We start from the raw sequence: 14221 nt of genomic DNA on the forward strand, positions 1-14221 counted from the left end.
CAATCGCTGGACCGAGCAACGGATTCCCTGCTTTTGCTGCAAGTTTGAACAAGAAGTTTAAAAGGAGTTTTGGCTATCGGCTCCCAACGTTTTAAAAAAACAGACAAGAAAGGAATGAGCAACCACCACTCCACGGCGCGGTACTGCAAGGAAACACTTTTGGCTTTACTGTAACAGACACCGAGGAAAGGGGGAGAGCTCCCCCCGCCCATTTGAGCCCTCCCCCCTCAAATAACACCGGAGGGAGGGTGGGTGGGTTTCTGGCAGCAGATAACATGTCTGTAGTAAACCTTGCGGGCCCCGGCTGGTCGGTCAGACGGAAGTGTGGACGGGGCTGACGGCGGGAGAAGACCCTCGCTCGGAGGAAGACGAAATTGAACGCTTGGCGGCCTCCCGCTGCAGTTCTTCCACCCTCTTTTGAAGCTCGGTTCGGATGGCGAGGAGTTCTTTCAGGTTCTGGTGGACTGGCATCTGTTGGGACAAAATACAGTGGTACTTCTACCTAAGAACGCCTCCACTTAAATTTTCTGGATAAGAACCGGGTGTTCAAGATTTTTTTGCCCCTGCTCCAGAACCATTTTCCACTTACCAACCCCAGCCTCCGAAACTGTAACCAGAAAAGACAGGGGGAAGCCTCCGTGGGGCCTCTCTAAGAATCTCCTGGGAGGAAACAGGGCTGGAAAAGATGGGGAGAAGCCTCTGTTGGACCTGGAGAGACTGGACTCTGCCAGGGGGATGATGAGTTGCCCCCCCCCCCCCAGGGGGTATAAGAGTAAAAGGGGAGGGAAGTTTGCAGGAGGCAACTCTTTCGCTTAATTGGTTGGTGACCCTCCGAGAGTCCTTGCCAAGTTTTGAAGATATCTGTCTGGCAGCTTTCCAAACCGGATAAGATCTGTGACTGTAAATTTATCCTTGAAAGACTGGATATGAATGAGAAAAATTCATAGTAACTTGATTTAAAAGAAGGGATTTTGTCAGGATAAGGAGCCTGCTTTGTATTTTGGGAATTCCTAGGTCAGACTCAGAACAGACTCAGAACATCTAGAGTTGTCAACCTGATCCTACGCAGCTTCTGCTCAGGCAACCTCACTCTACTCACAAGAGCCTACAAAACTTTTGCCAGACCCATCCTAGACTACTGCTCATCTGTCTGGAACCCATACCACATCTCGGACATCAACACCCTTGAAAATGTCCAAAGATATTTCATCAGAAGAGCCCTTCACTCCTCCACTCGAAACAGAATATCCTACGAAAACAGACTAACAATCCTGGGCCTTGAAAGCCTAGAACTACGGCGCCTAAAACACGATTTGAGTATTGCCCACAAGATCATATGCTGCAATGTCCGATCGGTCAATGACTACTTCAGCTTCAACCGCAACAACACAAGAGCACGCAACAGATTCAAACTCAATACGAACCGCGCCAAACTTGACTGTAAAAAATATGATTTCAACAATCGAGTTATCGAAGCGTGGAACTCATTACCGGACTCAATTGTGTCAACCCCTAACCCCCAACACTTCTCCCTTAGACTCTCCACGATTGACCTCTCCAGGTTCCTAAGAGGCCAGTAAGGGGCGTACATAAGAAACATAGAAACATAGAAGACTGACGGCAGAAAAAGACCTCATGGTCCATCTAGTCTGCCCTTATACTATTTCCTGTATTTTATCTTACAATGGATATATGTTTATCCCAGGCATGTTTCAATTCAGTTACTGTGGATTTACCAACCACGTCTGCTGGAAGTTTGTTCCAAGGATCTACTACTCTTTCAGTAAAATAATATTTTCTCATGTTGCCTTTGATCTTTCCCCCAACTAACTTCCGATTGTGTCCCCTTGTTCTTGTGTTCACTTTCCTATAAGTGCACTGGTGTGCCTTTCGTCCCCTGTCCAATTGTCTTTCCTTTCTTCCAACTATCCTATATATTCTCTTCCTTTCATATATCCTCTCCTCTAAGTTCACTTTCACCCTCTTTTATATTATCACATGTCTATTTTCTTCCTATGTATTTATGTATTGGACAAATGAATAAATAAATAAATAAATAAATAAAATAAATTTGCCAGCTGCAAAAGAAGAAATTACCTTGCAGGAGGCTTCATAGATGACTAATTCAAGGCGACAGAGGTTTGGCCTTCCGGGACGGATAAGCCCTTCCTACCTGCTACAGGGAGGTGTGGTGGGCAATTGTGGAGTTGCAGACTCAAGATTTCTGAAGGGCACCTGTCTTTTTTAATTTTTTTTTAAAGAAGGAGCTCGTTCACGGAAGTTTGAACACTGGGACACACAGCTGTTCACTTTCTGGGTCATAATTCTGCTCTTGTGCGGAGTCACAGCTCAACACTGCAAATGCATGCATGTGTTGTAAAGGCAGGTGTGTGTATGTGTGTGTGTGTGTGTGTGCGTAGTTATCGCCATGGGTGAGACGGTGGGGCTGAACAGCTGAATTCACACGCTGCATTTAATCCGGTGGCTGATTTTGCCTGTTTCCCTTGGCATTGTACAATACGCCGCAGCATAAATTAATTGAAGGGCTGAAACCAACACAGTAACACACACAAACCCAAGCTTAAAAGCCACTTAGATTTACCCCGTTGTAGAAATGCTGCTGCTGCTAGGAGTCAGGCTTGGTTAGACAAATGGGGATGAAATGTGAGAATTACGAGAGTTTTTTAAAGAATGCTTCCCGTCTACGAGAGACAGAAAGAGAAAGAGAGACAGAAAGGGAGAAAGAGACAGAGAGAGATCGAGAGAGAGAGAGAGAGAAAAAGAGAGAGAGAGATAGAAAGGGAAAGAGACAGAAAGAGAGAAAGACGGAAAGAGACAGAGAGGCAGAAAGAGAGAAAGGAGAGAGACAGAAAGAGACAGAGATAGAAATGGAGAGAGGCAGAAAGAGAGAAAGAGACAGAAAGAGAGAGAGAGAAAGAGACAGAGAGACAGAAAGGGAGAAAGAGAGACAGAAAGAGAGATCGAGAGAGAGAAAGAGAGGGAGAAAGAGACAGAAAGAGAGAGAGAAAGAGAGAGAAAGGGAGAAAGAGACAGAAAGGGAGAAAGACAGAAAGAGACAGAGATAGAAAGGGAGAGAGACAGAAAGAGAGAGAGAGACAGAAAGAGAGATCAAGAGAGACACAGAAAGAGAGAAAGAGAGACAGAACGAAAGAAAGGGAGAAAGAGAGACAGAAAGAGAGAGAGAGAAAGAGACAGAGAGACAGAAAGGGAGAAAGAGACAGAGAGGCAGAAAGAGAGAAAGGAGAGAGACAGAAAGAGACAGAGATAGAAATGGAGAGAGGCAGAAAGAGAGAAAGAGACAGAAAAAGAGAGAGAGAAAGAGACAGAGAGACAGAAAGGGAGAAAGAGAGAGAGAGACAGAAAGAGAGATCGAGAGAGAGAAAGAGAGGGAGAAAGAGACAGAAAGAGAGAGAAAGGGAGAAAGAGACAGAAAGGGAGAAAGACAGAAAGAGACAGAGATAGAAAGGGAGAGAGACAGAAAGAGAGATCAAGAGAGAGACAGAAAGAGAGAGAGACAGCAAGGGAGAAAGAGAGACAGAAAGAGAGAGAGAGAAAGAGACAGAGAGACAGAAAGGGAGAAAGAGAGAGAGAGACAGAAAGAGAGATCGAGAGAGAGAAAGAGAGGGAGAAAGAGACAGAAAGAGAGAGAAAGGGAGAAAGAGACAGAAAGGGAGAAAGACAGAAAGAGACAGAGATAGAAAGGGAGAGAGACAGAAAGAGAGAGAGAGACAGAAAGAGAGATCAAGAGAGAGACAGAAAGAGAGAAAGAGAGACAGAAAGAGACAGAGATAGAAAGAGACAGAAAGAGAGAAAGAAAGATGGAAAGAGACAGAGAGGCAGAAAGAAAGAAAGACAGAAAGAGAAAGAGACAGAAAGAGAGAGAAAGGGAGAAAGAGACAGAAAGGGAGAAAGACAGAAAGAGACAGAGAGACAGAAAGGGAGAAAGAGAGAGAGAGAGACAGAAAGAGAGATCGAGAGAGAGAAAGAGAGGGAGAAAGAGACAGAAAGAGACAGAAAGGGAGAGAGAGAGACAGAAAGAGAGATCGAAAGAGAGAAAAAGAGACAGAAAGGGACAGAGATAGAAAGGGAGAGAGACAGAAAGAGAGACAGAGAGAGATCGAGAGAGACAGAAAGACAGAAAGGGAGAAAGAGAGACAGAAAGAGACAGAGATAGAAAGGGAAAGAGACAGAAAGAGAGAAAGACGGAAAGAGACAGAGAGGCAGAAAGAGAGAGAGACAGAAAGAGACAGAGATAGAAAGGGAGAGAGACAGAAAGAGAGAGAGACGGAAAGAGACAGAGACAGAAAGGGAGAAAGAGAGAGAGAGAGACAGAAAGAGTGAAAGAAAGAGAGATGGAGACAGAAAGAAGGAGGGAGAGGGAAAGAGAGAGAGAGAGAGAGGATTGGTTCTGAATTGGCTTGTAAGCTGCAGTGGATTTCATTTCGGGATTTATTAGGTGCTTAATTAAGGCGGCTTCTATTACTCCCCCAGCACAGCTAATTATAACAATCTAACCTGTAGATCACAAACAGGCGGGCGGCACGACAGCCCCAAGTGTGCAGGATTGTAAAACTGCACCAAGGCAACATCCTCCTAACGCAGCTTCTGCCTGGCCACCAATACAAGCGTCCATTTCGGTGGGGATTTTCCCTCCACGCATCTGGGGAAAAGAGATGGCCATTCCCCCCGCCCACTCTCCTCCAGCATTGTGCGGTACAACGTTCACATGCCCACAAGGAGAAGCGCGAAAGGCCGGTTAACCGCCACATACTTCAGGCGTGGCGTGGAACCGAACTCTTAACGCAGGCTCCCGCGTCCTTTGGCCATCTCAAGGACACCCCTTCGAAGGGGAATTGTCCTGCAGTGAATGTGTCGCTTAAATCTCTTCCCCTCTCTCTCCCCCCCCCCTTCTTCCTCCCCTGGGAAGAACAGCATCTGTCGGACGAAATGACTATTTTAACCCCGCTGCTTGATTCTATAAAATGATCCCACCCACTTGGTAGCCGCTAGAATAATGCAATAGAGAGGCGTAGGGATGGAGTACAACCAAGCACCCAACAATCACGCATCTCTCCCCGAGGCAGAAAGACAACAGGTGTTTTCGCCTTCTTGGGGGGGGGGGGCTGGTTGAGTGTGGCAATTTCCCCCCCCCCCAGGTCAGGGGTGTCAAACGTGATTGCCTTAAGGGCTGCATCAGGGTTGTGTTTGACCTTGAGGGGTCGGAGTGGGTGTGGCCAATTCAATGTCACTTGTGACGGAGGCGCCTCTGGTGGGCGGAGGGCTATGCCATCAAAAATAAGAACGTAAGAACCCAAGAAGAGCCATGCTGAATGGGGCCGAAGCCCATCGAGTCCAGCATTCTGTGTCTTGAGCAGAAAGAGAAGGCAAGACCCTCCCTTTCCCTTGACCCCCAACAAATAGTACTCAAGGGAACGCTGCCTGCCTCAACCAACATAGAGGCGCCACTTGGACATCTGTTTCAATAAAGGAGAGAAGGAAGGAAGGGAGGGAGGAAGGAAGGAAGGAAGATAAGAACATAAGAAGAGCCACACTGAATCAGGCCAAAGCCCATCGCGTCCAGCATTCTGTGTCCCACAGTGGCCCTCCCAATTGTCCATGGGGAACTTGAGCAGAAAGAGAAGGCAAAAACCCTCCCTTTCCCTTGACCCCCAACAAATGGTACCCAAGAGAACCCTGCCTGCCTCAACCAACATAGAGGCGGCACTTGGACATCCGTTTCAATAAAGGAAGGAAGGAAGGAAGGAAGGAAGGAAGGAAGGAAGGAAGGAAGGAAGGAAGGAAGGAAGGAAGGAATATAAGAACATAAGAAGAGCCATGCTGAATCAGGCCAAAGCCCATCGAGTCCAGCATTTTGTGTCCCACAGTGGCCCTCCCAATTGTCCATGGGGAACTTGAGCCGAAAGAGAAGGCAAAGACCCTCCCTTTCCCTTGACCCCTAACAAATGGTACCCAAGAGAGCCCTGCCTGCCTCAACCAACATAGAGGCGGCACTTGGACATCCGTTTCAATAAAGGAAGGAAGGAAGGAAGGAAGGAAGGAAGGAAGGAAGGAAGGAAGGAAGGAAGGAAGGAAGGAAGGAAGGAATATAAGAACATAAGAAGAGCTGATTCGCTTAAGAAAGGCGACACAGAAGTCTACCAAACAACCAACCAAGGGACACCCCCAGGTGAGAAGGCTTCAGATCTATTTGTGGCAAGACCACATCCCTTCTTCGTTTGCCCTGGAAAGAACAAGCACATCACCTCACCTCGGCCTGTGAAGGCTCCGTCTGAGATCTCCCCATGTTTATTTCGGGAACGATCACAGATGGCTTTAATATCTGCCTGAATAATTGATAATGAAATGTCGACTACAGTTATCTATTTATACTTCAGCACCAAGCTTTTATATCTTGGGGTGGGGGGAAGCTTAGAACAGTTTGCTGATTTATCAATTGTTATTAAAAATGTAAAGCTATATTTGCGTCTGTTCTTTGTTACCAAAAGCTTTCTCCATACAAGGCTGTATTCCCAGCAGGCTCGATAAAACATTTCCTTCCCGAATTGTGGTTTCGTCAAAACAATCTATGGCAGTTTTGGAGGGGTGTTTTTTTGTTGCCAAAATTCCACACCAGAGTGACATATTCATTAGCTGGCAGGCGATTTATAATAATGGCTGATCAGAACATCTCTAATCGCAGCCTACGTCGCTTGCAATTTCAATTTTTATTTATTTTTTTCGTTTGAGCAAGCTGGTTTCCAAACGCATCCATCCCGAGTAGCTGAAAACTATTTTATTCTCGGGACACGTTAAAGGGATTCGGGAGAAAGGTTGAGACGCTATTTATTAGCTACTATTTTAGCAAAGAAAAGTAGAGTCAGCACAAACAGATAATCCGAGCTGGCAACCAAATGAACTTTCTAATAGGCCTTAGGAGGCAATTAGTGGTTATGAATCTTCCACACCCAAAATGCCTTCCCTTGTGCAGCCACGCAAAATCGAAAGGTAAGAGGTGGAATGCAAGGTGATTATGGTTCGAATCTTGGCATCTGGCTATTGAAAAAGCTTCAACAGGGGAAGGGGAATTCTCTAAGTATCTCCGGGACCGCCTTCTGCTGCACGAATCCCAGCGACCAATTAGGTCCCACAGAGTTGGCCTTCTCCAGGTCCCGTCAACTAAACAATGTCGCTTGGCGGGATCCAGGGGAAGAGCCTTCTTTGTGGCGGCCCCGGCCCTCTGGAACCAACTCCCCCCAGAGATTAGAATAGCCCCCCCCCCTTCTTGCCTTTCGCAAGCTTCTTAAAACCCACCTTTGTCGTCAGGCATGGGGGAATTAAGATATTCTTTCCCCCTCGGCTTCCACAATTTATGTATGGTACGTTGTATGTATGATTGGTTTTAAAATAAGGGTTTTTAGCTTCTTTAGTATTGGATTGTCACACGTTGTTTTTATTATTGTTGTTAGCCGCCCCGAGTCTACGGAGAGGGGCGACATACAAATCCAATAAAAGGAAATGATATGAAATGAAATAATCATTTTAGATTCGGTTAGATTACACTAACAGAGTTGGAAGGGATTTTGTAGGTCATCTAGTCCAGCCCCTGCCCAAGCAGAAGACCATACACCATTTATGACAGATGCCAGTCTAGTCTCTTCTTGAAAGCCTCCTGTGATGAAGCTATCACAACTTCTGAAGGCAACGTCTGTTCCATGGCTTATTATTTATTATTTATTTATTATTTAGATTTGTATGCCGCCCCTCTCCGAGGACTCGGGGCGGCTCACAGCAGAGAAAACAAATCATAAATAATCCAAGCAAGTTTAAAACATTTAAGATTTAAAAGAAAACCCCATATACTAACAGACACACTCACAAGCATACCATACACAATTTAAACATGCCCAGGGGGAGATGTCTTAATTCCCCCATGCCTGACGGCAAAGGTGGGTTTTAAGGAGTTTACGGAAGGCAGGGAGAGTAGGGGCAGTTCTAATCTCCGGGGGGAGTTGGTTCCAGAGAGCCGGTGCCGCCACAGAGAAGGCTCTTCCCCTGGGGCCTGCCAACCGACACTGTTTAGTTGACGGGACCCGGAGGAGGCCAACTCTGTGGGACCTAATCGGTCGCTGGGATTCGTGCGGCAGGAGGCGGTCCCGGAGATATTCTGGTCCGATGCCATGAAGGGCTTTATAGGTCATAACCAACACTTTGAATTGTGACCGGAAACTGATCGGCAGCCAATGCAGACTGCGGAGTGTTGGTGAAACATGGGCATACCTTGGGAAGCCCATGACTGCTCTCGCAGCTGCATTCTGCATGATCTAAAGTTTCCAAACACTTTTCAAAGGTCGCCCCATGTAGAGAGCATTACAGTAGTCGAACCTCGAGGTGATGAGGGCATGAGTGACTGTGAGCAATGAGTCCCGGTCCAGATAGGGCCGCAACTGGTGCACCAGGCGAACCTGGGCAAACGCCCCCCCTCGCCACAGCTGAGAGATGGTTTTCTAATGTGAGCTGTGGATCGAGGAGGACGCCCAAGTTGCGGACCCTCTCTGAGGGGGGCAATGATTCCCCTCCAGGGTGATGGACGGACAGATGGGATTGTCCTTGGGAGGCAGAACCCACAGCCACTCCGTCTTATCCGGGTTGAGCTTGAGTCTGTTGACACCCATCCAGGCCCCAACAGCCTCCAGGCACCGGCACATCACTTCCACCGCTTCGTTGACTGGGCATGGGGTGGAGATGTAAAGCTGGGTATCATCGGTGTATTGATGATACCTCACCCCATGTCCTTGGATGATCTCACCCAGCGGTTTCATGTAGATGTTGAATAGCAAGGGGGAGAGGACCGACCCCTGAGGCACCCCACAAGGGAGAGACCTCGGAGCCGACCTCTGACCCCCCACTAACACCGACTGCGACCGGCCAGAGAGGTAGGAGGAGAACCACTGAAGAACAGTGCCTCCCACTCCCAACGCCTCCAGCCGGTGCAGAAGGATACCATGGTCGATGGTATCGAAAGCCGCTGAGAGGTCAAGAAGCACCAGGACAGAGGATAAACCCCTGTCCCGGGCCCGCCAGAGATCATCCATCAACGCGACCAAAGCGGTTTCCGTGCTGTAACCGGGCCTGAAGCCCAACTGCTGGGGACCTAGATAATCGGCTTCTTCCAAGGACCGCTGGAGCTGGAGTGCCACCACCTTCTCAACAACCTTCCCCATAAAGGGAAGGTTGGAGACTGGACAATAGTTATTAAGCACAGCTGGGTCCAGGGAGGGCTTCTTGAGGAGGGGGCGCACAAGCGCTTCTTTATAGAGTGATGGAAAAACTCCCCTCCCCAAGGAAGCGTTGGTAATCTCCTGGGCCCAGCTCCGTGTCACCTCCCTGCTGGCCGAGACCAACCAGGAGGGACACGGATCCAGTAAGCAGGTGGCGGAACTCACAGCTCCAATGGCCTTGTCCACTTCATCAGGTGTCACCAGATCAAACTCTTCCCAGACAGGTGGACAAGTACGTGCCCCAGTCACCTCGACTGACTCGTTGTCAGTCGACTCTGTTTTACAATTGGAGTCGAAGTCGGCCCGGATCTGAGCGACTTTATCAGCGAAAAACGTGTTGAAATCCTCGGCACTGCTCTGCAAGGGCTCCCCAACTCCCCCCTGGTTGAGAAGGGAGCGGGTCACCCTAAACAGAGCGGCTGGGCGGGATTCCGCTGATGCAATCAAGGCGGCATGGTACGCGCATCTTGCCGCCTTGAGCGCCACTTTGTAAGTCTTAATAAAAGCTCTTACAAGTGTTCGATCAGATTCAGACCTACTCTTCCTCCATCGCTTCTCTAGACGTCTCTTTTGGCGTTTCAACTCCCGGAGCTCCTCGTTGAACCATGGGGCTCTACAGGGTCTAACGCCACGGAGAGGTCGCAAAGGCGCAATCCGGTCAAGAGCCTCCGCCGCAGCCCTGTTCCAGGCCTCCGCGAGAGACTCCGCCGAACTGTGGACGAGTGCCTCTGGAATAACCCCAAGCGCCGTCTGAAAGCCCTTTGGGTACATCAGGCGTCTGGGGCGGAACATCTTCATTGGTTCCGCCTCCCTGCGGGGAAGGATTGGAGCCAGGAAGTCGAGCCGTAGTAGAAAATGGTCTGACCATGACAAAGGCAATGCTTCTAAGCCCCTTAGTCTCAGACCATTACTCAGTTGCTCGGAAAGGAATACCATGTCAGGTGCGTGCCCTCCCTCGTGAGTCGGACCCTGTACTACTTGAGTCAGGTCCATGGCTGTCATGGTGGCCATGAACTCCTGTGCCAACCCAGAGGTTTCGCCGAGTGACGGCAGGTTGAAGTCCCCCAGGACAATGAGTCCGGGGAACTCCACCGCCAACCCGGCTACCTTCTCGAGCAGTACAGGCAGGGCTTTTGACACGCAGCTGGGAGGCAGGTACGTGAGAAATAAGCCCACCTGAACCCCTAAGTCCAACTTCATCAAGAGAGACTCGCAACCCGCAATTTCCGGAGCAATGAGTCTACGCAGGCAAAGGCTCTCCCTGGCTACAATGGCCACTCCTCCCCCCCTTCCCTGGGGTCGAGGTTGATGCCATATCTGAAACCCGGCTGGGCAAATTTCAGAGAGAGGAACACCTCCCTCTGGGCCCAGCCAGGTTTCAGTAATACATGCCAGGTCGGCCTCCTCATCCAGGATCAAATCCCGGATGAGGAGAGCTTTATTTACCACCGACCTGGCATTAAGCAGCAGCAACCTGAGCCCAGGGCCAGAGTTATACTCACCACCAGTACCCAAGATTGGGCTCACAGAGCCAGAACAAGGGACCGTTATTAAGCAACGATCCCTCGTTCCCCTGGAACGGCTAACTCTGTGGCCCCCGCCATAACTGCCTCTCCCCAGCAACACAGGGATATTCCGACCCCCTGCCACCCCAGAGATCGATGCCCCTTCCTCTCCTGTCTCCCGAGCGTCAGGTGGGCCAGACCTATCATTCACACTACTATCACTCAACTCATCCATACCATAACCCCACCCACCCCCACCCACCCAATGATGGTTCTCACTGTCAGAAAATGCCTCCTTATGCCCAGGTTCATTTATTCCTTAATTGGATTTGTATGCCTCCCCTCTCCGTGGACGCGGGGCGGCTCACAACCAACATAGAATAGAGTCTACGGAGAGGCATACAAATCTAATAAATAATAATAATAATAATAATAATAATAATAATAATACTCAGATGCTGCAAAAAGATTGCACAGACTGACTACAAGCATAGACATGATGCTGTGGCACAGATGATCCACTGGAACTTGTGCCGGAACTACCATTTCCCAGTGGCAAAGAACTGGTGGGATCATAAGCCCGAAAAAGTGGTCGAAAATGAGCAAGCAAAACTACTGTGGGACTTCCGACTTCAGACTGACCGAATTCTGAAGCATAACACACCAGACATTGTGATTGTGGAGAAAAAGAAAGTATGGATCATCGACATCGCAATCCCAGGAGACAGCAGAATTGAGGAGAAGCAGCTAGAGAAATTAGTGAAATACGAAGATCTAAAAATCGAACTGCAATGACTCTGGCATAAGCCCGTGAAAGTGGTCCCAGTGGTACTTGGCACGCTGGGCGCAGGGCCAAAGGATCTCAGCGGACACTTGAAAACCATTGGAATTGACAAAATCTCCATCTGTCAATTGCAAAAGGCCGCTTGACTGGGATTGGCAAACATAATTCGCCACTACATCACACAGTCCTAGGTGCTTGGGAAGCGCCCGACTGGGGATGAAATACGAAATCCGGCATAGTGATCTCGTTTGCTGTGTTGTACTGACATAATAATAATAATAATAATAATAATAATAATAATAATAATAATAATAATAATAAAAAAAAAACAATTTGATCCAATTAATTACGATTAAAAGACTTAAAAAGATCAAACTTCCAGCAGACGTGGTTGGTAAATCCACAGTCACTGAATTTAAAAATGCCTGGGATAAACATATATCCATCCTAAGATAAAATACGGGAAATAGTATAAGGGCAGACTAGATGGACCAGGAGGTCTTTTTCTGCCGTCAATCTTCTATCTTTCTATGCAGTGGATCCTAACTTTATGAGTTGTGACCTCGATCTGCAGTTTTTAGTAACAAGGACACAGTGACTATGTCCTGAGCTGTCTCCGGATGGAAGGGAGAGAAAGAAAGCCCAGCGGATCTAATCTCCTGTCAATCACACCATGGATTACTTATGTGATGTCGTTTCCAGCTCAGGATTACATGCATCTGCCACTTGTTTCTGTGGTTCTGGTTTGCAAGACGCAGGCAAATTGCACCGGGGAGCTTACCTGAGGTCTCATTCGGGGGTTCCAACGTACATAGTAGTTGACCCACAATTCCAAATGACTTAAGCTGGCCACGGGATAGAGAACGTGATTCTTGTAGTTGACGTAGAAAGGGTTACTGAATTCTTCCACCTGGCTATTGATGTAGGACCACAAAGAGATGGTTTTGGTATTGATCTCCTGGGGAAAACGAATAAGGTTATTGAAAAGGTGTGTTTGTAAAAAAACAAAACAAAATTATACTATTTTATAACTCAGATGGTTCAGTGGATGTGGGGGAGACATCCACATGCTGCAGGCCTGTTTTGCCCCCAGTGGAATCTGCTGATGAAGGCTCCTCTGACCAAGAAGACATGAGTGACAGGGAGGAGGAGAGTGGGGCAGACAGCTCAGAAGGAGATCAATTATCTCGCTCCTCCTTGGATTCGGAACAAGAGTTAATGATACAGCCACGCATGCGGAGAACGAGGCATAGGCAACAACAACTGAGAGATTGTTATCAAAGAAAACGAGGCCACCTGTGGTTGGGTGGGGCTGTGGTCATTAGTGAGGCTTTTATAAATAGCAGCCTGTGGGTTTGGCCATTGTGGAGGATTATCTGATCATTGTGTTTCGTGACTGCTTTGCTGCCTTTGACCTTTTGTGTGCTGATTTCCCCCCGCTTTGAAACTAAACCAGAGCAAAGTGTGTTTCACTTTGTGGAAGAAGAAGGACTGTGAATTGCCTCACAGCTGCAAGCTAAGTATCACAGAACTGATAAGGGACTTGTACAAATTACCAGTTTGGTTGGAGACGAGGGCTCTTTGCTCTACCAAAAGAGGGCTTGGTTTAAGTGAATTTTCATTATAAAGAACATTGTTTTGAATTTTCAAATGTGTGTGTGTCTGAAATTTGTACCTGTGAATTTTTGGGAGGATTCTACTAGAGAGCCCGACAGAACAGAGGGAGCTGATTCCAAAGGACGGGGCCACCACAGAGAAGGCTCTTCCCATATGCCCCCCGCCAGGCAGCATTGCCTGGCTGACGGGACCTGGAGAAGGCCGGCTTGTGGTTATAAGCAGTGATGGGCTACCAAACCTTTTACTACCACACTGTGGGCATGGCTTGTGCATTTTGTTTCAACATCTTTCAGTGCAAATTGGATGCTCCAAATTTTGCTGCGGGAACTGCGTTCCTGACCATAGGAGCCCAATCACTGGTTATAAGTTAAGGACTGCCTGCTTAGAATTATTATTATTATTTATTAGATTTGCAATTCTCAGCTATTACTGGCGGTTCTCAGAGTCAGTACGAAACGGACGAGGGTTATTTTAGAACACTGAACAACGGTGTTTTTGTAAGTTAACGTTTACTGGGCAATTGATTTATTAATATTTAGGCAAGTATGGTAAATAACAGGCGTGGGGCAGCCGTAATGCATTTGTTCACAGGGAATAAAGCCCGTTTGAGAGCAGGGAGGTGGGAAATCAGATAAAAGCCCAAACAATGCAATTGTCTGAATGTCAGCAAAATTCTACCGCAGAGAATCGATGAAGTGGTATTGTAGGGGAAACAACCAACCCAGGTATAATCCTTATTCCTACCTAAAATATTGTGGGCTGCAATTAAACAGAGAGGTTTAATGGGGTCGTTAAAATTCTAAGTCGAGTCCCCCTCTTCCCTATACAGCCATTATTAAATCAAGCTTTCCGAATCCGTTATCGGATTCCTCTCGCAATTTTCTCTTCCTCCGGTGCTATAAAGCATCTGTTTCCACTACAGTCGCCTCTTAAATGGCATTTGTTGCCCCCCCCCTCCTCCTTTCTTCTTTCCTCTCTTTTTTTTCTCCCTTTCTTTTCAACTGCATTAGATTAGC

At 47.8% G+C, this 14221-nt stretch overlaps 1 protein-coding gene across 1 annotated transcript in view; it reads right to left on the minus strand.

Moving 5' to 3' along the window:
• Positions 1 to 312: 312 nt before the first annotated feature.
• MTMR1 (myotubularin related protein 1) overlaps positions 313 to 14221 on the minus strand; it is a 79978-nt gene continuing 66069 nt past the window's right edge. The window contains 2 exon segments of the mRNA XM_070760151.1: positions 313 to 471; positions 12370 to 12546. Coding sequence (XP_070616252.1) covers positions 313 to 471; positions 12370 to 12546 — 336 coding nt within the window.

This window comes from Erythrolamprus reginae, chromosome 8, assembly GCF_031021105.1.
Source record: "Erythrolamprus reginae isolate rEryReg1 chromosome 8, rEryReg1.hap1, whole genome shotgun sequence".
Taxonomy (NCBI): domain Eukaryota; kingdom Metazoa; phylum Chordata; class Lepidosauria; order Squamata; family Dipsadidae; genus Erythrolamprus; species Erythrolamprus reginae.